This window comes from Penicillium canariense, assembly GCF_028826845.1.
Source record: "Penicillium canariense strain IBT 26290 chromosome Unknown utg000004l_segment0_segment0, whole genome shotgun sequence".
In the NCBI taxonomy this organism is placed as follows: domain Eukaryota; kingdom Fungi; phylum Ascomycota; class Eurotiomycetes; order Eurotiales; family Aspergillaceae; genus Penicillium; species Penicillium canariense.
Window position 1 is genome coordinate 4,373,178 of NW_026622731.1, and position 23,075 is coordinate 4,396,252.

Genomic DNA, 23,075 nt, shown 5'->3' on the forward strand with positions numbered 1-23,075 from the left:
CTTGCTGGTTCCGTGACGCTCCCAGCTGCGTGAATTGCTGCCTTGCAGCGCGAGCTCTTGTCTCTTCTCCCATCGCTCTACTTTGCTGCCTCATTCACTCCTCTTTCTCGCCACATTCTTCTTCTTCTTCTTTTTGACTGCTTTGTGAGCAGATATGCCTCCTGTATCTATGTACAGCAAGGACGAGAAGGTCCTCTGCTTTCATCATGACATCCTCTACGATGCGAAGATCCTAGAGGTGCGCCACAAGGACCCCTCTGATAAGAAGAGTGTCCTTGAATTCCTCGTCCATTATAAAGGCTGGAAGAATACGTACGTGGCTCTTTCTTCTGCGTTTGGATTTTTACCATCTACCCATCTACGCCCCCAAGCCCTTCGCTATGGACCGTGTCTTCGTTCGTATGACCCGCTCTCAGGGTCGCCGCCGTCTGTCGGTGTCTCCAACATGATAATTCCCTGCCCTGCATGTCCTGTCCTCCTGTCTTCATGTCGAGAGTCCCCTGATCACTGTTTCTTAAATGGGCCGGAGTCTGCCGGCAAAAGGTTTCAGGGAACGTATGCTGACTTGACTCTCACAGCTGGGACGACTGGGTTCTCGAGGATCGGCTTCGTAAGGCCACCGAGGAGAATCGAGAGCTGGCCGCCAATCTACGGCGTGAGGTCGAGGCCGCCGCCCGCCTGAAAAACGCCAAACCTGCCGCCAAAAAGCGTGCCATGTCTGATCGTAGCTCCGTGCGTGACAGCGAGGAGCGCGGCAATTCAGTACCTGGCCGTGGCAGCAAGCGGGCCCGTGGTGAGACTGATATCGAGAAGGTATTTATCTCCTCTCCTCTTGCCTTTTACCTCCAACACCGTCTCATTACGTCCCAAAACGTTCACCTCACCTCCTCCTCTCCCCCAATGCAAGACACCTCTACCTCATATCTTCTTTGTTCCATCCCTTCGCTTCTAGCTCATCATCAACACACATACAATCACCATGCCTCGCGAGAAAACCCCCCTCGCGCCCCCCTCCACCCCCACATGCGGCTTTCTATGCCCAAAATTCAGGATCACCGCTCGGCCCGGTCCTTCGACCAGCCTTGGCATTTTTCACGAGCATTGTGCTAACATGATCCACTACGAACTCGAACAGGAGGAGACCTTTCACGCGCGCCCTTCAATCCGCATCGTCATGCCGGACAACCTGAAGGCCCTGATCGTCGACGACTGGGAGCGCATCACCAAGAACGGCGCCGTCGTCGCCCTCCCCGCGCCCAAGCCCGTCCGCCAGATCCTGCAGGAGTGGCGCGACGAGGAGGCGCCCAAGCGCGTGGAGAGTCGCATCGATGTAGACGTCCTCGACGAGGTCATTGCCGGTTTGCTCGAGTACTTCGACACCATGCTCGACAAGATCCTGCTCTACCGCTACGAGCGCCCTCAGTACCGCATCTTCCGCAAGAAGTTCGCCAACCCCCCCGGCAAGGGTCCTGTCGATATCTACGGCGGAGAACACCTCATCCGTCTCTTCAGTACGTGTTCATTCTCCCATTGTTTTTGAGGCCTTCTTTCCTTCTAGAATGGGATCAATATTAACCTGATTCGCGACAGGCCTCCTGCCCGAGCTCCTTGCTCAGACCAATATGGACCTGCAGGCTACCCAGCGCCTGCGCGAGGAACTCTCCAAGTTCTCACTGTGGCTGTCCAAGAACTCCGAGAAGTACTTCCGCACCGAATATATCTCCGGAGAGGAATCCTCCCTCGAAAAGTCCATCAAGGCAGCGCGCTGAGCATATCGATTCTCAATCTCAATCTGATTCGCACACATTTTCAAACTGGGGAAGGCTACGTTACAGCTTGGAATTATCTGTTTTTTCTTTTGGGTGGACAGACAGGTGTTTGTCTCCCTATGCATTGTCATCACCACGCGGTCACAGGCTTTTTATTTTTGGCCTTATTTCTATCTGGGTCCTCGATGCTTCAGCCACGGGTTTTTATCTTTGTCTCAGCTTAGCCTCCTGGAGGGGGCCATGGGGGTTTTATTTCTTGCGTTTATTCTTGTTTTGCTGGTACTCGGTGATATCACTTAGCTATGCTCCTACTAGAGGAGCCGAATGGGAATACGAAACAAAAAGGTATTCATAAACTCTCCAGTCCAAAAAAGGTTCTCTCGGTTCGGTTCTCAGCCCATCTATTTATTCACAAGTATATCTTGGTGCCAAATGCCCCTGCATTCTCTACTGGATATCTCGAATAGAACAGGCCCGCCATCCAACGCAGACCGGACAAAAGGAAGCAGGACAGGTTAACCCGTATCCCACCCACACCCATGCCTCAGGGCTTACACCATTTCACATCAATCCACCTCCCCTCACGCAACCAACTGGCGCGCATCATCAACTGCACAGCGCGCCGCCCTCTTCAACTCACTCCTCCACTCCGTCTCCCTCCACCGCGACCACGTCGTCAGCCCCTCCGGCGGCTGGATACTCAGCGTATCATAGCCCTGCTTAATAATGCGGTGCACCTCACGTGGGCTAAGATTCTTCTTCTTAATGGCCGGCAGCACCACAGGTGTAGGCTCCCCGTCAACCTTCGGGCTCGCAGCTGCAGCCGCCGTCGCAGGATCCTTCCCATCTGACTGAAAGAGGAGCGTATAGAAATGCGTCGACACAGACAGGAGTGTGTCAATGGCCGCGGCGTGAATACTGTTATCCTTATTCGGCGCGTCGAATACAGCCGCGCTCGACGATCCCGAGCGCGTGAACGCGTACACGTCGCGGAACTTGGATATGACCGGGCCCACCTCGACGAGCTTGTAGAAGAGGTCGTCGTAGGAGGCTGGGTCGGGGAGGAAGGTGTCGCCGCCGGAGACACAGAAGGCCATCAGGTCGGCGAGGGAGCTGGTTAGGGTGTTGATGTTGGGATTTGAGGAGAGGTCGGCGGCGTAGGTAGTTAGGAAACGCATGAGGGAGAGAAGTGTGCGCCAGAGCTCGGACCAGTGGTATGCAAGGCGGATTTTGTTCATGGAAAGGTATGTTAAGAGGCGGAGGATTATTGCTATGGTGTGGCTGGTGTGGTAAAGAATTAGCTTGTGGATGTTGGTATCTAGGTTTGCGACGGGGTTAGGTACCTGTAGATGTTGACGTCCAGCCGCCGGCGGAGGTTGTGCGTGATAGTATCGATCAGGGCGTCAAAGACGACGGTTGCGAGAACGCGGTCCCCGCCGACAAGTGGGAGAAACGGCTGGCGCTGCCGGCACAGCCGGACTCTGCGCTTGCCCTCCTCGCTGCAGATGTGCTTGCAGAGGGTCGGGTCCTCGACAAGGATGCGTAGCGTGAAGAGGCTAAGCTCGGCGTAGTGCGCCACGCGCGGGGACCGGTATGCGTGTTGCAGGAGGTAGGAGGACAGGGAGAGGAAGCTGGAGAAGGGAGACTCTTCATTATGCTCGGGGATCATGTGCACCATGTGGTAGCCGAAGAGCTTGTTCGAGTTTGTGAAGTCGTAGGTGGCCATTAGAATGGCTGCTTCTTGAGCGGGGCTAGAAGGAAGTTAGTATTGGGTCTGTAGTCTATCGTGATAGAAGGCATCTTACAGAGCAGCGAACATCGCCTTCGCTTCCTCCGCCGTGGGTGGGTTCGCCTTGTCCCTCGCACCGGGCGCGAGAGCCCGCAGCCCGAAGAAAATTAAGGTGTTCGTCAAGGTCCAGCCTTCAGGAATATCATCCTGGACGGCGATATAGCCGTTGCGCAGACCTCCACAGGCCATTCCGACGCCCTTGACGATCTTTTGGATGCTCGCCTCGTTAACGAAGTCGTCGAGTCGGAGCTGGTACGGGTTTTGGAATTCGAATTTGTTATAGTTTGCTAGTAGACCCAACAACAAGAAGGGATCGAAGACTGCTAGTGGGGTCTCAGAATCATTGACGTACTGTTTTGCTTGTAAGAAATTGGATACATATTGTTTTCGGGGAGTAAATTACCTTCATCAACGAGGGGAAGAGGTCCCGGTGGGTGAAATAGGAGACCAGACTGGTTTTGTAGGCCCCGCTGGTCATGGCAACGGCTACTCTAATTGCCTTGCGGCGTAATTCAACTGTTTGAGAATGGTTCAGCTTTCTTGATACATTGAACATGGATAGAGCTCATGGGTCACTCACGACTCGTGCCGTTGCGCACAATGCCATCCAAGACGGCCACAAACTCGGAAATGACGCGGTCTACCTCGTCAAGACCGGCGAGGACGGTAATCACATCTGAGCTGGGGTTTGTGTATTTTTTGCTCAAGATGCTGGTCAAGAATATCGTCAAAGTCTGGAACAGGGTGTTAGTCCATGAATATTTTCACGGTAGCACATGGGGACTCACATCTAATGCATAAGAGTCGGCCGGAGCAACCCCAGAAGAAGCCTCCCGGATGGCGCGAGCAAACAAGCGCTTAGTTTGTGTCTAAACAAATAACCATCAATACCTAGCTGCTGCCAAATCACATTCATGGCAATGGACAGACCTGCAGACTCAATGTCTCGTCGGGACTCAACCCGTCCAGCAGGGAATGCAAGTGGCCTCGATCCGGGGGCAGGAGAAAGAACTCCCTCCAGAAGCCTTCCGAGGGCTCCACATCGACATCGTCAGGGGCCTAAATCCGAATATAAGAAGGTGTTGGCGGGCATATGCGGGTAGAGGGGCATACTTTGAAGAGGGTCTCGTAGAGGTGCACGATCTTTGGCTGAAAGGTTTCGGGCCTGCTCTGCTGGGTGAGGGGCGACGCCTCCATGGTTCCAAGCGCTCGATCTGCAAAAGATCCCCGAGGCTTTTAACATGCGATATGCATTAGGCGTCGGGAGGTTGTTTCTTTGGCCTGCGCTTCAACGAGTCCGACACTTGGCACCAGCCACTTTGTCAGCGGGTCCAGCCACATGTCCTCAACTACCAGACGGCGGTTCAATTCTATACAACGAGAAGGGATTGGCGAAAGGGTTTACGAGAAATAAGACTCTCAGCATGTTCGTTTCAATAATTTCTATTTTGAAGGTGCATAATGGTATTAGTGTCTATCATTTGTCTCTGTTCTAGTGGAATCGTTCATGCGGCGAAGCACCCTCCGGAAATCGGGCCAAAGCAGGCGGTTACTCGGGCGCCTGATGCTGAGTCAGCCTCTTACCTGACTCAGCTGCCGATAAACGCAGCCTCGAGGCAGTTGGACACCATCACATCGAGGATGCAAGGTGCTAAAGAAAATTGAGACCTAGGGTGGAAATTACTCGAGATATCAATAAGTTATGGCCGTACTTGACAGATTATTTCTCATGACCTCGTACTATGTTCAGCACACTATACGCCGCTGCAGTGGCGCCACCAGCGTGTGTAGAAACACCTCGCTTCTGATTGGCAGGGTGGGCATCATGCAACCGGGTTAGCTAATCCACCCGAGGGTCACCGGAGAACTTGTGACAAACACAGACATTCTCCTCTCTTTCCACCCTCCTCCACCATCCCCCATCCCTCCTTCGTCCTCGCGGACTGTTTCTATTCTATGCGCATATAGCTCTCTCTCCGCACTCCCCCGTCACCCCGCTATTTCGCAACTATGAGTTACTGCACCACCATGCAGCGCTCGGTGACATCATACGCCACACTTCTCCGATGGGTGAAGCCCTCGGCCGCCCAGCGTTGCTCCCACTCGCTGCGCTGCTTCTCTTCCTATGGGAACGCTCATATGTCTTCCAAGCGTGATATGCAAACGGCGACCGCATACCGCCCGCACACACTCCCTTCGTCTTTCCCGATGCCGCGCAGCAGCGGTGGACCCGACACCTCGATCTCAGCCGATTTCCCCCTCCCCTCGGAAACATCCAAGACACCCTCGCAATCAGAGTCCTCAACCATCTCCCTGCGAGAAGGCGAGGCACAGAAGCCCAAGCCGGCCTCGACAACTTCGACCGCCACCCCCAAGACTTCCGCGAAGCCGCGTCGGCCATTGCGGGCAAGGAAGGCAGCGATGAAATTGACGCCGCTGGCTACGGAGCAGCTTCGCAAGCTGATGGCGCAGCCCGAGCCGAAGTTTATTCGGGTCGGAGTGAAGAATCGTGGCTGCTCGGGTCTGGCCTACCACCTCGAGTACGTGGAGAAGCCGGGCAAGTTCGATGAGATTGTGGAGCAGGACGGTGTGAAGGTTTTGATCGACAGTAAGGCTCTGTTCAGCATCATCGGCAGTGAAATGGACTGGCACGAGGATCCGCTGAGTAGGCGATTTGTTTTCCGCAACCCCAATATCAGTGAGTTTTCCCCTCATTACAAATCAAACCCACACAGTCCATTTCCATTCGGTTTACTGACTTCTGACAACAGAGGAAGAATGCGGTTGCGGTGAATCTTTTATGGTCTAAGCGCTCATTTCGATATGTCTCCTTAATTCGGGTTCTCGGCGTCATCGCTCATGGTGCATCGGACGGCGTTTTTCATTCCATACAATCGGTTTCATTTTTGGGGACTCGTGGCCGCTCATTCGGTCGAGTACATACGCTTGATATCCAGTCGATACACTTTCTCTTCTTTTCCACCTGTTGTTTCCGACATGATTTCATCTTTCCTCCTCGGGAAAGCTCACGGCACAGACTCGGGTTCTGATTGATAGAGCCCTCAGGCCATAGAGGCCTAGCTAGGCTGTCCCCTGTTTCCTTCATTATGAACTTTCGTTAGCCAACTTTTGAAGCTACATGATGTTATATACTTGTATAGATTAGTCCAATGGAGCTGATGGTTAAAATGACTCGGTAATTGCAGTCATTTCAGTGCGGGACACCAGCAATTAGCCCTACGTCCCGACTCCTTCTTTCAGCTTGAGTAGGTTACTCCTCCGAGCCTACTCCAAGGCTTTTTTGAGTTTCTTATGTCTACGCCACTATTCGTCTTTCCGTAGAAACTCAGGAGGCCGCGTAGTGATTCCTCCCTGGCATCGATGTATAGTAAGGATGTAATTCTAAAAAGACTAATAGGTGTACCCCCACTTTACTCCCTATTTCTGGGTACCCGAACAAGCATGTATCTCCTTCTTGGTCAACTATTCGTATAATCATAGAGTTTCCGTGAGACTTTTAAAGTCCTGTGACTGACAAGATGGCCGAGTGGTCTATGGCGTGTGACTCAAGGTATCAACCTTTTCCTAGTAATACTGGGGAGTATTCTCATCTTCTTAAGAGGGCAGGGGTTCGAATCCCCTTCTTGTCATTTTTTGGCATTATCTTGCCCTTTCGGATCCCATATTGCTATTATTTTGGTCTCCTGCTAAAGCCAAACAAAGAAAAGAGGCTCGAGTCATCTCAATTGCCGATCATATTGGTTGTTCTTGTTTGTTTTATCACCAGGCCTAACAGGTAGTCCCCACAAAACCCCGGACCTCTATAACCAAGCAGGGGCCTGTCGATCAGGTACAGAGACAATATCGAGAAGGGTTCAAATTAATTCATAAAACATCGTAGCCTGGCGCACACAGGAACCGAACCTTGAACTTTCTAGAATTGAATTCGTTGGACCGGGAGCGGGAGACCCATTCTGACCGAGCTCGGACGGATGTCTGACATCATCCACTTGTACTCCGTACCTCTCTCCCCAACTCTCCCGTCATCAACAATCACTACGATCTCTATCAACTATATGGCTCGAATCTGGAACTCCCGCAAGCCAGTGATATCCGGGTGACGTCCAAGTACAACATGGCATCACCAACCTTTCTCTCTCCACACGGCAACGGCGACACGATCGAGGACGCCCTCCTCATCACCGTCCGCTTCTCCGCCTCCATCCCCGATCTCCCCCTCGACGTCTCAGGCCCTGACACTACAACAGGTGCAGGCCTCAAACAACTAATTCGCGCTGAACTTCCATCCTCACTGTCCTCCCATCGACTTCGTCTCATCTATGCCGGTCGCGGGTTAGAAGACACAGTCGCGCTAGCTACATCCCTCAAGCTCCCGCCCTCCCCATCCCGCACTCCTCGCCCCGCAGACGACGAAGATGGAGAGGAGCTCTCCGCCGCAGAAAATGGCTCTGCAAAGCCCAAATCCAAGGGCAAGCAGCCCATCCGCGACTCGCGCCCGCGCCTCTACATTCACTGCTCCATCGGCGATATCGCGTTGTCCGAGTCCGACCTAGCCGCCGAGGCTTCCATGGCCTCGACCGTGCCCCTGCAGGAACAGAGAGATGACGAGAAGACCGGCTTGCACCCCACCTCGCTTTTCGCACCCTCTCGTGACGGCACGGCTCAATTACAACAGCAGCGGCAACCAGTGGCCTCTACGACCCCGGCCCCGCGCGGCTTCGACCGCCTCCTCTCCGCTGGCTTCACCCCGGCAGAAGTCACAGCCCTCCGGTCCCAGTTCCTCGCCGTGCAATCTGTCTCTCGAACGCCGGACACGATGCCCACGGGTGAGGAGCTGCGTGATCTGGAGGACCGGTGGATGGACGAGGGGTCGACAGTCGCACAGGCGCAAGCGGGTGGCGAAGGCGGTGCGCTCGGCGACGACGACGGTAGTGGTTTGGGCTCGGGATCGCGCACTGCGATGGATGATATGCTCTGGGGCGCCGTGATAGGCTTCTTTTGGCCTATTGGGTGTGCGATGTGGTTGAGAAGAGAGGAAGGGATTTGGAGCTGGAGGAAAGGTGTGGCGGTTTTTGTGGGGGTGGTGCTTAATGCTGTTTTTGGGTTTATAAATATGATGGTTGAGTGATGGTTGGATGCATTGTATATATACACACTGAGGTCTCGTTGGGGCCTTGCTCGCTTGGCGTTGTTTTCATTCATGACATGAGATACCCCGTTTTGAAATATATAGGTTGAGGTCTGTTTCTGCTTGCAATGCAAAGGAGAGAAAATGGTGACCGAGGTATCGCTGTGCAATATTTTTGCTTGCAAGGTGGAAGTTCTTACTGGTTTTAGGATCGAGATAATATTCAAAGGGTCAAATACCTCGGAGGGACGCTGTCCTAGGAGATACTTGTTACTAGTCCGCAATTCAAGTCCTTTACGCCTATAGATAAGTGTGTATTCAAATCCACTTAAACAGAAAAAGGTTGTTCTGCATCAAGGCACAAACCATTAATTGCTGTGAGAAAAGCTGCGGCACTTATGCGCCCCGTTGGGCGAGGGGCGAGGGGCGAGCACTGCCACCAACGGAGAAATATTGAAAAGGTTGAATGTTCAATTATCACCACGAGAAGCTACAGGCCAGAGATACAGGCCCGGCTCTAGTTCACACTCGTGGGAATGCTAGCTAGACATACAGCGTCTCAAAAATATACCACGAAAGACTCCCAATATTAGAAACGCCATGTCAAGAAAAAAGACCCCAGCAACGCTAATGGAACTTGCTGTAAATCACGGCAACTATCAGAAGAACAAGGACCGTAATGATAGCGATCGTGATTATCCGATTCGTAGCCATCCTGCCACATTAACGTTAGTCGAAATATCCAAACATAGTTTCTAGCCATGAGGCCAAGAAGAGGGGTTCAAAGGGCGCAGTACCTACGGGCCATGCCCCTCAGAGTCTTGATACTCGTATCAACATATCCTTCACTCTGCTGCAGATTATCTCGCGTGTGCTGAATCGTCTGGCGCTGCCCGTACAGATCGGCCAGCACGTTCCGTCCCACATCTTCCGTCTCTAGCGCCGTCCTCTGCGCCCCCTGTAGCCGGGCCGAGCTGCGCTCCAAGCGCTCAGTGCCAGACAACAACTGCTGGCGCTGCTCGAGGTGTTCGTCTTGCGGTTCGTCGGTGTACCGGTCACCGAAGAGTGCTTTGCGGTCGTCGGAGAGGGACTTCAGCTTGCGCTTGGTCTCGTCGACATCCGTCGAGTAGTTCCGGAAGCGCATGTTCACTTTAGAGCGGGAGGCGGAGGGAATGTTTTGCTTTTCCATGCGCATTTGGTCAAGCTATAAGGACGTGCCGTATTAGCAAGCTAGTGTTCGAATTGAGGGGCGGAGAGGGTTGCCAGTAGGGTACGGGCTGTCTGTTATTGCGGGGAAGCATACCAACTCTGTTGCCTCGTCGAGAACCAGTTCTGCTTGCCGGATTGCGGACTTGCGCTGCTCGCCGCTTGCTTCGGCGATCTGGTCGAGCTTCTGGTTCAGGTCCGCTTGGACGAGCTTCAGCTCGTTCTCGTAGCTGGCGAACATCTCCGAGCCCGCGTCTGTGTCTAGAGGGTTCGACATTCCGACGTATGTGTTATTCAGGGGTTTCTGAGGAGAAGAGGGAGAGAGAGGTATTGGTTGCGTCGGTCTGGCGGGCGTGATGTTGGTCTTGACGGCAGGCTCCACCGTTATCTAGGAAGTAACGGGTGCGGTGGCCTAGATAGCGGTCAAAGGATCGTGCCAAGAGTGATGTCTTGAAGAGATAAAGATTGTATGAGCAAGATGTGAGTCTCCCACAGCGCTATTTGCAGCAACCGGATCTGATAATAAACAAGAGAGCGATGAGGTGGGCGGAGGCTGGGGACTCAGATGACGGTGTCCTTCACGTGATCCGGACCGAGGCCGGGGTTACATTTGCATGATGAAAATGATGTCCAACAGCTCTTCGGTCGACTTTAGGGCAAACAGACGGGAGAAGGGAAATCGGAAGACTACTGGGGCTTTCCAGGGTCGAGGTTCTGTCAATCTCCCCATATGCACCCTGCAAGTGCCCGGATGATCAGCAGACGACACCCGGTGCCTGGCTGGCCATCATGAAACTGGCGGGATATCCAAGTTGGGTAACATCAGGTAACATTAGCATAAAAAATCAGGCCTACACAAACACAATTCGCCTTTTCAATAATAAACAATAGATACCCCCAATGGTATACATAATCATGGAAACTCCTTCTTTTCCCGTTCTCCCCCCTCTCCCAACATCCTCTACAGGAGGAACTGGCTGCTATCCTGGTTGAGAATCAAGGCACTTCGTTTGGCATCCAGGAACAGGTCTTCGCATTCAGCAACATCGGCCACCTCGATACCGCCGGGGGCGCCGTTGATGCGAGCAAGGATGCTCGCCGGAGTCAGCAACTGCAAGGCGTACCGCAGGCTGACCTTGCTACCGTGCTCAGCGACCTTATCCAGAGCGGGCTCGGTGATGTTGAGACCCTCTGTCTTTGCACGGAGTCGGATGATAGTCTTAATCTCATCGGGCGAGTAAGGGGTGGTGGGGACGATAAGAAGACGAGCCAGCAAGTCGGGCGGGATGCCGTGGGCGGCGGAGATATCGTCAGTTCCGCGAATGACGGTGTTGCCGCGGTTGGAGGCAAGGATGACGATCGGAGAGATGGTGGATTCGAGCGCGCGGTTCAGATATGTGAAGCACTCAATGTCCAGCATGTGGACCTCGTCGATGAAGAGCACACCAGGAACAAGCTCCGCGACGCCCTGGTCGATGTACCGGTTGACCACCTTGTTGATCTCTTGGCGCAGCTTCTCCGTAATCTCAGTCTTCTTGGGCTTCATCAGCTGGCCCATCATGCTCATCACATCCTGTCCACCCTGTGGCCGGGCGTTGGCCATGTCGAGGTCGTGTAGTGTCACGTCTTGGACGATCTCCTTCTTCTTGTGCACCTCACCCTTAGGAACGGGTACGTACTCCTCCGCCTCCAGGTCAAACTCGGTCGCGTAGGCATCGGACCGTCCGACACGCTTGCAAGCGCCAGTGTTGGCTTCAATGTAGATGACATCTCCGACTGTCACACGCTCCTTCTGGATGGCTTCATAGATGCTAGGGTCGAGGCGAAGCTTCTTGGTACCCTTGGCCGACTTCAGTCCAATAATCAGATGGCTGATCGTACGTCCGTAGCCACCCAGGGGGTTCTCGGTCTCCTCGGGGGTCAGTTCTGTCACCTCACCCTCGTACACCTCCTTTGTTTCCCGAACTCGAAGGCCTAGTTTTGAGTCAATCTTGGTGTTCAAATAATACGTTTGTCTCTCTCTCCATTTTGTCATATCACGTACCAATGGCCCGTCTGAAGTTTTCCATCAATGCCTCTGTCTTCTTGACCTCTGCGGAGTAGATCTCGCTGCCGACGATCGGGCAGAAAGGCACCTTAGTTCCCAGTTCTTGTGACACTGCAAGAGCGAGCGCGGTCTTTCCGGTGCCTGGACCACCAGCCAGCAGAACAGCCCGACCGGCCATCTTCTTCGCCTTGATCAAATCGACAACAACACCGCATGCCTGTTGATGAATTGGGTCTGTTAGCTACGGCGTCGCCAGAGCATTGTTTCCCCCATCGGCGCAAGGAGCCATCACTCACCTCTCGGGCGGCAGCTTGCCCGACAAAGCCATCGCCGGACACCTCTGATGTGCCGTCGGAACGCAGACCAAGGCCCTTGATGTGCGTGTGCGCGGCAGTCCTGTTCTCGCGCGAGTTGCCTTTAACTTCGCTGATCTGGACCATGGTTGGGGGATGTGGCTTCGTAGAGCCACCGATTTGCGAGGAGATGGAGTCAATGAGTTGACGAGACGAGAGAAACAATCAAGTAGAAGCTCGAAAGAGGTTAAGTGGATAGAGTAAGAAAGGTAATGCGGTGGCCCTCTCAGCTATGCTTCTGGCCGAAATTCGCGAGCAAGGGATCTGCGCCAGTCACGGAGCCGCGCCAAAGGCGGTCAGCACCCCCAAATTCTTCCCGCTGCATCCCCAACTGCACCGGCCGCACCTTTTTCTTCTGCGATGCTCAAATTGCCCGTGTTAACCCCAATGGCAGGCCTCCAGTCTAGATCGGCCGTGGCCTTTCCTTTCTCCCTATCTGCGGCTTTCCGCAGCCTGTCTGTGTCGACCCCGAAGCGTGCCTTCTCCACGACATTCGCGCCGCAATCCGGCAAGAAACTCCCGGAAGACGTCCCATCCTATCCCTACGGACCTCGACAATGGTACAAGCAAGCCGATACTGGTCTCTACGGAGGCTCAATGATTCGTTTCGGAAACAAGATCTCCAAGGGCCGGAATGAGGGAAAAACGCGACGAAGCTGGAAGCCCAACGTCCGCCGGAAGAAGATGTGGAGCGATGCGCTCCAAGAACACCTCTTTATCAAGGTTACGCGCCGGGCGCTGCGCACGATTATGAGCGAGGGTGGTCTCGACAAGTACCTCCTATCCGACCGGCCGGCTCGTCTCAAGGAGCTCGGCGTGTTCGGATGGCATCTGCGATACCAGGTCATGCAGAGCCCAACAATTCAGGAGCAATTCCGACAACAACGAGAGAAGATGGGTCTTCCAGACCCCTTGTCATTCGAGGAGTGGATTAAGACCAAGGAGGAGGAGATTGAGGCCAAGGTTGAAGAGAGACTCAATATCAAGGCCATCACGAAGCCCCGTCCAAAGGGCCAGGGTGATGCCCAGAACGATGCCCGGAAAATTGCGGCGGCGGAAGCAGCAGAGTGATCGCTTTCCGTCAAATTATAAATTCCTACCTGAGGATGATATACTCCAGCTGGGGCCTTGCAGTCGGCCTAGGCACACGGAGACCGGCGCTTCTTTCATTGTACCATTATCGCGACGAAACGGTTGACGCTACTTGAGCGCCCCGTCTTTTTGTCTTTTCAATCATCCCTGTGCCGCGCCACTTGGGACATTTCTTCGGGCAGTATGGCAGATGTTTTCGCATGGATACGATCTTGCTGGGCGAGCATATGAGGCTTTTCTGTGTATTTATACTCCAATATCATCAACGTCTTTACTACTGTTCAACTCCGAACTCGTCCCGAACCCCTCTAGGTGGAAAACTATGTATAGAATCATATTCCTAGCTTTTTTACTGACTGCATTGCCTATGTTTTTGTTTCTGGGGACTACGATGGCCTGGGCGATAGTGTAGTTTCAGGATACTGGCCTGTAATTTCAGCCAATTGAAAACCTAATTGAAGTGGCATGAGGTCTTGAATAGCCACTGAGCATTGCTTGACTCAATGAGCTTCATTTGGTTTGATTTTTTGGGCTTGTACGTCGTTCTGGGTGGTCCCTAGAAGGGTATCCCTAGCTACAGAGTAGACAGAGACAGACATCACTACATAAATGTTCGGCAAAGGGTTCCGGGACTACAGTATAGGTCAATGGAACATCAATACCTGGACAAATGCCCCTATTTTATTCGCCCTTAGCCACTGCTTATCGCACACTATCAGTGCTAACTCGAAACGGGTAATATTGGTGAAGATGGAAGGTCGCTGGAATGCGCGCGCAGACAGGGCCCGCCGCCCGCCGGATTCGGACCGTGTCCAGAACCCGCTCAATCGCGACATTGGACCTCTCAACTTTCTAACTCTCAACGCACATCAGCAGGCTCTGTCTCTCTGCAACAGCTCTCTGCGATTTCCATGCTATGATCTGATCCATATCGAGCCACTGCGTCCTTGTCCAGCACTACGGCGCTGGGGATCGTCCCTTACCATGCAGTTCGCATTGCCTCCGCGGAGGAGCCCTCATACTCTCCCGGGCCCCCATTCCTCTCGACTACCGCTGTACCGAAGGAAGCAGCTGAAGACCATCGGCTTATTTGCATTTGCAATACTCTCGCTCCTCTACCTGCTCTCCCACATTTATTCCTCAAGCTCGATTTCCATTGTGGCGCCGGCTGGCACGGCAAGTGTGGTGATCGTGACATTGCTGGATCGTCAAAGCTTCAGCGAAACTTATATCAATAAGATAATCACAAACCGTGAAGACTACGCAAAGCGCCATGGTAAGAATGGTTCCTGACTTGCTTTCTCAACCTCCGCAATACTGGACTGCTGCTAATCCATTGCTCCGTTCAGGGTACACGAATTTCTTTGCAAGCGTCTCCGACTACGAGGGAGCTATAGGCGACGCCCCGCGGAGCTGGGCCCTCGTTCCGGCTGTACGACATGCGATGGCAACCCACCCTCACTCCGCATACTTCTTCCACCTAAGTCCTCACGCCCTCATTATGAATCCTACGAAGTCCCTTAAATCCCACCTGCTGGACTGGAACCGCCTCGAATCGCTGATGCTGAAGGATACCCCCATCGTGCCGCCGGACAGCATTATCAAGACATTCACGCACCTGAAGGAGAACGATGTCGATCTCATCACTACACAGGATAACGAGGATGTGAGCCCTTCGAGCTTTATCCTCAAGAATGGAGAGTTTGCGCGCTTCTTCTTGGACCTCTGGTTCGATCCGCTGTACCGCAGCTATAACTTCGTGAAGGCTGAGATACATGGACTGGTGAGATATCTTTCTTATGAACGAGTAGACTCGCAACTGATCTTATGTACTCTTTGCTCAGGATCACATCATGCAATGGCACCCAACGGTGCTGGCGCGGACTGCCTTGGTCCCGCAGCGCATTCTAAATGCGTACAGTAAGGACTCATCGGGCGCCTCGCCAGATGGTTCTTACAAGGACGGCGACTTCGTCATCCGTTTCCCTGGATGCGATGACGGGAAGAGCCGTGACTGCGACGAAATGGATCCTTATTACACGCTGTGGTCGAAGAAGGCCAAGGGTGCCTGATTGTCCAGTTTTTGGATATTCGGGCATACCGGTCTCTTCCATAACAGCATCACAGGGTTTGTTATGGGCCTTCTGTACTACCTATCAATTGTTTATGGTCCGGTCTAGCTGGGGTTTTTGGCGTCATAGATTGCTTCTACATACAGCGAGGTGTCGCTTTTGCTATTATCATTGGAGTGCATAAGGAGATAAAGGAAGAACGGTCATTATTTTTTGTTTCTATATCCAATAATAGAATGCATGCTGCATAATTTTGCGATTCTCGAGTGCCTGGTAAAGCAAGCACTTCGTCTAACAGAATCACTGTCCGAGAAAAACAGTATGTCGAAAGCATCCAGCTATGACGCTGAGAAAGAAGATTGGCCCGGAAGCATTTATCATTTCTCGCCATGAAATCTCCTACTGTGAAATGGAAAGCAAAGACCACTGGTGTAGTGCGGCCTTCTGTTTGTGAGGCTCGGAAGATCGAAGGCTTAAAAGAGACCGGCAATAAGAACGGTGCGCTTCTTCTTGTACTTGTCGCCAAAGTCCTTACGGTAGCGGATCTCCTTCTTCCACGCCCAACTCCACATCTGGAGGCCGCCCACAAGAGTGAAGAACAGGACGCTCCAGCTCAGCTGGCTAACCAGATAGATACCAAGCCAAGCAAGGATCTCAAACATATAGTTGGGGCAAGTGACCCAGTTGAAGCCGAAGCCAGAAGGGATGCCACGCTCAGTGGTACCCGGGCGACGGAGGTCCCGCAGCACCAAGTGCGCATTGAAGTTGGCCAGCTCGCTGAACACGAACAGCGCAATACCGGCGTACACGAGGATGGGGTTGGGGTTCGCAGAGGCAGCCGCCGCGTCGGGGCGGAACACCCAGTACGCGATGTTGAACCCGGCAAGCGCCCAGTAGTGCGCACTGTTCTTGAAGATGTTGCGGGCGGGCATGGTGGCGTTGCTGAAGCGGTGCACGAAGATGGTTTCATACTCGCGCTTGAGGAAGTGCAGAGTCAGGAGGAGGCAGACCAGGAGTTGCAGATCGGACGGCTCGGGGAGAGGCTTGTCGAAGTTGAAGTAGATCAGGTTGCGGAGGGGGAAGAGGAAGAGGGCTGGGATCAGGAGTGGGCCAAGGTACTCGATGATGAAGACGGTGCGCCATGCGATCTGGGGGCCTGTTCATTGCGAGAGGAGAGATGTTAGTGGTGTTTCTTGGAGCTGCGGGCTCGGGGGATAATTTTTTCTAGTCTCTGCATGCTTCGCCGTGATATATTGGCTGTACGGGTACGTACCCAGATCCTTGACATGGATGATACTCGATTCCTTCAGGCCAGTATCCTTGATCGTGGTGCTCTTCGCATTGGGAACTACGCTGCGGTCGCTTCCTTTGGTGATGCGCAGACGGTGGACGGAGGCCCCGGAAGCTTCAGCGATGGCACTGTACAGCTCCTCGCCGGATGAGGTGAGAGTGACTGTAACATCCTTAGGGAGTTTGCGGATGGGCTTGCCTAGGAAATTGTCAGTATTTAATCTCTCGAGTTCTTGCCCGCGTGTCTGAGCTTGGAACGTAAATAGGAGCTGTATATGCATACCCCGAGGCTCGACGATGAGAGTGATCTGGGACACCATTGTGAATGGTGATGACTGAATGTCAGATCCAGAAGATGATGTGTTGAGGTCTAGGCCGGAGGGGGCCACCTGGAGAGCTGATTGGTATCGTGGAGTCGAGATATTGTATCTGTTGGGCCTACCTCAACCTCAACCTCGGCGAGAGGCCTCGGTTGACCACACGTGATGTTGACACCTAAGGCAACAGATGATCTAGTTAGTTATCTAGTTTGTTAATCTCAGCCATTGTCGCCGAGGAGCTTGAGAGAATCTGAATTTGGTTGATTGATCCTAGATACCGGACCCTGATGGGCCTGATGAATGCGTTCATGGATTGTCTATTCTGTGGCTCTACAAGAGATGTATTTTTTGTGTACCGAGTATGCCTGGACATAATGGACATAAGGCTAGCTTACCGTCTGCAGTCAGAATGGTGGCACACATTCCTCTCGGCGCCATAACGGGCTGACGAGTCAGCCCTCCCAATTGGTGTCTTGCTATTCGTGGGTTGGATATCAAGATCCCCCGGGACAAACTTCCTATAGTGCGGCTGCACTGCCGGAGCTGAACAGCCCCGCTCCCAAGGCGTCCACCAAGCACGACCACCTCACCATCGGCGGCTTGGGGGACAGTAGTAGACTGCTCCACCCAATGGTCACTTGGCGACGGACTCGCGATCAACTGCTGTACGTTGCCTGGCATAATCGCCGACCCACCCACCACCAGTCTCAGCTAGGACATGCTGCAACGGCCTGTCCGGCCCAACTGCGTCGCCAATCAGCACCCGCAATACACAATGCCGGCGATGCCTCTGGCCAGACTCTCAATCATGGCGCTAGTCATCCTACCCCAGCCAGATCCGGTAGTCTCCCAAAAATCAGCCTGCATTAGCATAACCGAATGGCAGCTGATTTGCATCATGTCAGTTAATCATACATTCGGAAGAGTCGAGACGCTAATCAGGCTCCACCCCGCCTGGGTTAGATGTGGGCCGAACTGCCATTGCGGCGCCCCAATCCGCCCCAATCCACCCCAATCCACCAAGTCGCACGCGGCGCAAACCCAGGGGATCGCAGCCGACGAGCCTGGCGTCAGAGCTCTCGTATTACTAGCCGGGCCACGAGGCCTTGTACACTGGGCGATTGGGACGGATGTCCCGGCACGCAACACCTTGCAAGATTAACAAGATGTTCCGCTTATGGGTGTGTCCAAGATGCCCCAGACGCCCCTTCACATGGAGTCCGACGCACGAATGAGAAATGCCCCATTGCTCACACAGCTAGGTGGGGCGTCGTCTGCCGTTGCCTATGCAGCTCTGCTGCGCCCGAACGAACCCGCACCTGGCGTCCTTAGGGTTGTGGCGCTGAGATGACCGACCGGCCCCCATCCAGTCAAGCCCGGCCGAACTATGGAGCCACTAGGCATTGACCACTTACCAGCTGGGGGTCCTTCGCTCGTTCAATCGTCAGCCGTACGGAGTACGGAGTACTACACCTCGTTTATTCGCCCCGCAGATGTCCTCAGCCTGGGCTTAGAATGAGTTATAATGTACTGTGTCCCCCCAATATCCTCCGACGTGAGCGCGTCACCTCATTGCTGCCTTGTCATTCCATCATCGTTGTTTTCGCTGACTGGCTCATTGCCCCCTTGGTTGGCCTCGTGAACAACTACCTTAACTCGCCGACACCGGAGCGTAATTTTCGTGAACTGCTTCATATTTGAATTGGTATGCGAAATCCATATCTTGGACTGCCGGGGATGGCGACAAGTTGACTGGCTCTCCCCCCGCACCGCATGGCGACGATCGGGGGCCTCGGCTGTCTATCGTTTCCCACTCTGAACCTCTCCAATACTGATTCTATACTGACCTTGGGATACGCAGTTTTGAGTAACCCGCGCGAACTCGTGAAAGATTGTTTTTGTATAACTACCACACCCCCGTGTCATCATGGTCGAACAAAACAACCCCGCCAATGGCGGCGAGAACCCAATTGCGCAGATCGAACAAGTCGTAAAGGCATCTCTGAGACCCTTGCCCACCGAGACCGGCGATGGTACTTACGTCAAGGGTTCCACGACCACCGGACTGGCCAAGGATCTGAGCCATGTCGAGCTCAAAGACGTGAAGACGCTGGCGGAAGTAGCTAAAAATGCGATCACCGGTGACCCGGTAAATGACCGGGAGTATATTATGGAGCGAGTGGTTCAGGTTCGGTCCCAATTGCATCTTCTCATAATCGCGCCTTCTCACGTTTCACCAGCTTGCGGCAGGCCTACCGGCGACGTCCAAAAATGGCAAGGATCTCACGAATACCTTTCTGAGCACCCTCTGGAATGATTTGGAGCATCCGCCAATCTCGTGAGTCAAGTTCATTCTTCATTCTTCATTCTCGAAATCTTGCCGTTTGTATAGACTAACACTGGCCGGATGTCAAGGTATCTGGGACGGGATGCCTCTTACCGAAAGGCAGATGGATCTGGCAATGTATGTGCTATCTATACTGAAATGAATACTAAACTTACTGACACCCCGCAAGAACCCTTTCTGGCCCAACATTGGTGCTTCTGGTACAGCCTATGCACGATCTGTCCGCCCACAGACAATGCAGCCTGCAGCCCTTCCTGAGCCGGAGACGCTTTTTGACAGCCTTCTAGCTCGGAAGGAGTTCAAAGAACACCCGAACAAGATCTCTAGTGTGCTCTTCTATCTTGCATCTATAATTATTCATGGTATGTGGCGTATATTGTCAACGCAAAGCTTCATTGAACGCGACTAACCACGGATAGATCTTTTCCAAACGGACCCCAGAGATCAAACAGTATCCATGACATCGTCGTACCTGGACCTGGGTCCACTTTATGGAAACAATCAGGAGGAGCAAAATGCAGTCAGAACCTTCAAGGAGGGAATGCTCAAGCCAGATTGCTTTTCCGCCAAGCGAGCCTTGGGATTCCCTCCTGGTGTTGGGGTCATGCTTATTATGTTCAATCGTTTCCATAACTACATCGCCGAGCAACTTGCACAGATCAACGAGGGTGGCCGGTTCACAAAGCCAGATGAGTCGAACACCAAAGCCTACGCTACCTGGGATAACGACCTTTTCCAGACTGCGCGCCTGGTTACCTGCGGTCTTTATGTCAACATCATTTTGAAAGACTATGTTCGAACCATTCTGAATCTGAACAGGACGGACAGTACATGGAGCTTGGATCCTCGATCGGAGATGAAAAATGGTCTCCTCAAGGACGCCGCCAAGCAGGCGACGGGAAACCAAGTTTCGGCCGAGTTCAATCTTGTCTACCGGTGGCACTCGTGCATTTCTACTCGTGACCAAAAGTGGTCCGAGGATTTGTACAGAGAAGTGTTTGTGGGCCAGGACCCGAACAACATCACCCTCCAACAGTTCACCCGGGGACTCGGAAAGTGGGAGGCGACACTCCCCGAAGACCCCTTTGAGCGTCCTTTTGCCAAGTTGCAGCGCCAGGCTGACGGCCGCTATGATGACGATGACTTGGTTAAGATCTTTGAAGAAAGCGTGGAGGATGTTGCTGGAGCGTACGGTGCTTCGAATGTACCGACTGTCTTCCGCACTATTGAAGTTCTGGGCATCAAACAGGCCCGGTCTTGGAACATGGCCACGTTGAATGAGTTCCGATCATTCTTCAATTTGCAGCCCTATCAGACATTTGAAGAGATCAACTCGGATCCATATATTGCCGACCAGCTCAGGCATCTCTACGACCATCCAGATCAGGTGGAACTCTATCCCGGCCTGATTGTCGAGGACGACAAAAAGCCTGTGGTACCGGGCAGCGGCTTGTGTACGAACTACACCATCTCTCGAGCGATCCTCTCGGACGCGACTACGCTCGTTCGTGGTGATCGCTTCTATACCGTTGATTACACTCCCAAGCACCTTACGAACTGGGCATATAACGAAGTCAACTATGATACTTCCGTGGACAATGGCTCAGTTTTCTATAAGCTAGCCCTCAGAGCTTTCCCCAACCACTTCCGCGGAGACTCGGTCTATGCACACTTCCCGTTCGTTGTGCCCCACGAGAACAAGAAGATCCTGACGAGCCTCGGATATGGTCTTACATATAGCTATGATCGACCAACTTACACCGCGCCGCCCCGACTGATCAACTCCCACGCCGCCTGTATGTCGATTCTTGCGGACAAGGAGGCTTTCAGTGTGGTCTGGGGCAAAAAGCTTGAGTTTATCTTGAGTCGTGATGGCCAATCCTACGGCCGCGACTTTATGCTGTCCGGCGATCGTCCGCCGAACGTCCAGTCTCGCAAGATGATTGGCAATGCCCTGTACCGGGATAAGTGGAGGGAAGAGGTTCGGTCATTCTACCAGGAAATCACCTTGCAACTCCTGCAGAGAAACTCATACAAGATTGCCGGTATGAACCAGGTCGACATTGTCCGTGATGTGTCCAACCTCGCCCAGATCCATTTCTGTGCCCACATCTTCTCGCTCTCACTAAAGACGGAGTCAAACCCCCGCGGCGTGTTTACTGAGCAGGAGCTGTACCAGATAATGGCTCTGGTGTTCACTTGCATCTTCTACGACGTCGACGTCACTAAATCCTTCCAGCTCGAGCAGGCCTCCCGAAAGGTAGCGCAGCAGCTTGGTGAATTGGTTATGGCGAACGTCGAGCTCATCGAAAAGGCTGGTTTCATTGCGAACATTGTCAATCGTCTTCATCGCCACGATGCCCTGTCCGACTACGGCGTCCACATGATCCAGCGTCTGCTGGACAGCGGGTTGCCGCCGAAGGAGATTGTGTGGACGCATATTCTTCCGTCAGCCAGTTCGATGGTTGCCAACCAGGCCCAACTGTTCATTCAGTGCTTGGACTTTTACTTGGAGCCGGAGAATGCGCATCACCTTGCTGAGATCCAGCGTCTGTCAAAGGAGGATACCCCCGAGTCGGATGAGCTGCTTTTGCGATAGTAAGTCATTCTTCATCTTGCACTTCTTGTTCGCTTCCTCAACAAATGCTCTACACTTGATACTTACTTTTGACAGCTTTATGGAAGGTGGCCGGATTCGATCGTCAGTTGCGCTGCCCCGAGAGGTTGCAAAGCCGACTGTCATCGACGACAATGGCGAGAAGGTCACCCTCAAGACTGGCCAGCAGATTTACGTCAACCTGGTAAGTACTCCCTGCCCCTGGCCCAAACAGTTCCACATCTCACATATCTTCTAGGTTTCCGCGAGCCACGACCCCAAGGCTTGGCCGGACCCCGAACAGGTCCGCCTGGACCGTGATCTGAGTCAGTATTCTCACTTTGGCTTTGGTCCGCATCAATGTCTCGGGCTTGGCGTGTGCCAGGTGGCACTGCCCACTATGCTGCGCGTAGTTGGGCAACTGAAGAATCTCCGCCGGGCTCCTGGCCCACAGGGCCAATTGAAGAAACTCTCAGCCCTTGGGGGCCTAACTATGTATATGGATGCGGAACATAGTATGGTCTCGCCGTATCCTTCGACTATGAAGGTTCAGTGGGATGGGGAACTGCCCAAGGCGGATAATTAAGGTTTTATTTTCTTATGTAAATAGTGGCAGGAATGAATGCTTTGTTTTTCCATACTACGGAGTAGATCTGTTTCAAAGACTGGCTGTAGAAATCTTTTGTAGATTGACCTTGGCGTATCTTGGGATCTGGATTCTCGGCTCCAGACTTGTGTAAAATGACTTGAAGAGAAACGCCTTGTGTGGGTTATGCTGGGGAAGGAGGATTTCACTCTAGACGAATGATTGATGAGCCTCAAGTGAGATCATTAGTTTGTAGCGATCTAGGCCCGCTTGTATAGTCCAGAAACAAACAGGTTGGTGCAAGTGATGCCTTGGCGCCTGACCGCCTCGCGGGGAACCGCCAGGACCGCTCCGCCCAGCTTTCTCTGCCGGCAGGACAGCTCAGGCGCAGGTTCTCGCTCAGGTTCACCATTCTCTGCTCTTCCCCAAGCCTCTTTTCCCTCTTCCCTGTTATCTCCT

General features: G+C 53.2%; 10 protein-coding genes across 10 annotated transcripts; 6 read left to right on the plus strand and 4 right to left on the minus strand.

The window, feature by feature from the left end:
• Positions 1 to 154: 154 nt before the first annotated feature.
• N7482_007839 (Chromatin modification-related protein eaf3) lies at positions 155 to 1,769 on the plus strand (the record flags this gene model as incomplete). The annotated part of the gene is made up of 4 exons (XM_056689963.1): positions 155 to 312; positions 579 to 813; positions 1,136 to 1,511; positions 1,591 to 1,769. 4 exons carry the CDS (start codon positions 155 to 157, stop codon positions 1,767 to 1,769), a joined length of 948 nt encoding a protein of 315 aa, XP_056542392.1.
• A 581-nt stretch (positions 1,770 to 2,350) lies between these two features.
• On the minus strand, positions 2,351 to 4,755 carry N7482_007840 (ARMH3 family protein; the record flags this gene model as incomplete). Its single annotated transcript, XM_056689964.1, has 8 exons — positions 2,351 to 3,050; positions 3,113 to 3,520; positions 3,575 to 3,909; positions 3,962 to 4,074; positions 4,139 to 4,292; positions 4,347 to 4,427; positions 4,489 to 4,617; positions 4,672 to 4,755. 8 exons carry the CDS (start codon positions 4,753 to 4,755, stop codon positions 2,351 to 2,353), a joined length of 2,004 nt encoding a protein of 667 aa, XP_056542393.1.
• Positions 4,756 to 5,568: 813 nt separating this feature from the next.
• isa1 (Fe-binding Fe/S cluster assembly protein ISA1) lies at positions 5,569 to 6,367 on the plus strand (the record flags this gene model as incomplete). Its single annotated transcript, XM_056689965.1, has 2 exons — positions 5,569 to 6,256; positions 6,330 to 6,367. The coding sequence occupies 2 exons, from the start codon at positions 5,569 to 5,571 to the stop codon at positions 6,365 to 6,367; spliced, it is 726 nt and encodes a 241-aa protein (XP_056542394.1).
• Positions 6,368 to 7,693: 1,326 nt separating this feature from the next.
• Positions 7,694 to 8,707, plus strand: N7482_007842 (DSC3 family protein; the record flags this gene model as incomplete). The annotated part of the gene is made up of 1 exon (XM_056689966.1): positions 7,694 to 8,707. One exon carries the CDS (start codon positions 7,694 to 7,696, stop codon positions 8,705 to 8,707), a length of 1,014 nt encoding a protein of 337 aa, XP_056542395.1.
• Positions 8,708 to 9,334: 627 nt separating this feature from the next.
• N7482_007843 (v-SNARE protein VTI1) lies at positions 9,335 to 10,190 on the minus strand (the record flags this gene model as incomplete). Its single annotated transcript, XM_056689967.1, has 3 exons — positions 9,335 to 9,422; positions 9,505 to 9,911; positions 10,011 to 10,190. 3 exons carry the CDS (start codon positions 10,188 to 10,190, stop codon positions 9,335 to 9,337), a joined length of 675 nt encoding a protein of 224 aa, XP_056542396.1.
• Positions 10,191 to 10,874: 684 nt separating this feature from the next.
• Positions 10,875 to 12,400, minus strand: rvb1 (RuvB family ATP-dependent DNA helicase pontin; the record flags this gene model as incomplete). The annotated part of the gene is made up of 3 exons (XM_056689968.1): positions 10,875 to 11,887; positions 11,958 to 12,177; positions 12,257 to 12,400. 3 exons carry the CDS (start codon positions 12,398 to 12,400, stop codon positions 10,875 to 10,877), a joined length of 1,377 nt encoding a protein of 458 aa, XP_056542397.1.
• Positions 12,401 to 12,700: 300 nt separating this feature from the next.
• Positions 12,701 to 13,384, plus strand: N7482_007845 (mitochondrial 54S ribosomal protein bL28m; the record flags this gene model as incomplete). The annotated part of the gene is made up of 1 exon (XM_056689969.1): positions 12,701 to 13,384. The coding sequence occupies one exon, from the start codon at positions 12,701 to 12,703 to the stop codon at positions 13,382 to 13,384; it is 684 nt and encodes a 227-aa protein (XP_056542398.1).
• Positions 13,385 to 14,155: 771 nt separating this feature from the next.
• N7482_007846 (putative alpha-1,6-mannosyltransferase subunit) lies at positions 14,156 to 15,477 on the plus strand (the record flags this gene model as incomplete). The annotated part of the gene is made up of 3 exons (XM_056689970.1): positions 14,156 to 14,681; positions 14,755 to 15,188; positions 15,250 to 15,477. The coding sequence occupies 3 exons, from the start codon at positions 14,156 to 14,158 to the stop codon at positions 15,475 to 15,477; spliced, it is 1,188 nt and encodes a 395-aa protein (XP_056542399.1).
• Positions 15,478 to 15,950: 473 nt separating this feature from the next.
• N7482_007847 (trans-2-enoyl-CoA reductase (NADPH) TSC13) lies at positions 15,951 to 17,087 on the minus strand (the record flags this gene model as incomplete). Its single annotated transcript, XM_056689971.1, has 3 exons — positions 15,951 to 16,633; positions 16,751 to 16,966; positions 17,051 to 17,087. 3 exons carry the CDS (start codon positions 17,085 to 17,087, stop codon positions 15,951 to 15,953), a joined length of 936 nt encoding a protein of 311 aa, XP_056542400.1.
• Positions 17,088 to 19,014: 1,927 nt separating this feature from the next.
• Positions 19,015 to 22,616, plus strand: N7482_007848 (peroxidase/cytochrome P450 family protein; the record flags this gene model as incomplete). Its single annotated transcript, XM_056689972.1, has 7 exons — positions 19,015 to 19,275; positions 19,328 to 19,425; positions 19,503 to 19,551; positions 19,604 to 19,796; positions 19,854 to 22,032; positions 22,109 to 22,235; positions 22,290 to 22,616. The coding sequence occupies 7 exons, from the start codon at positions 19,015 to 19,017 to the stop codon at positions 22,614 to 22,616; spliced, it is 3,234 nt and encodes a 1,077-aa protein (XP_056542401.1).
• Positions 22,617 to 23,075: the final 459 nt, after the last annotated feature.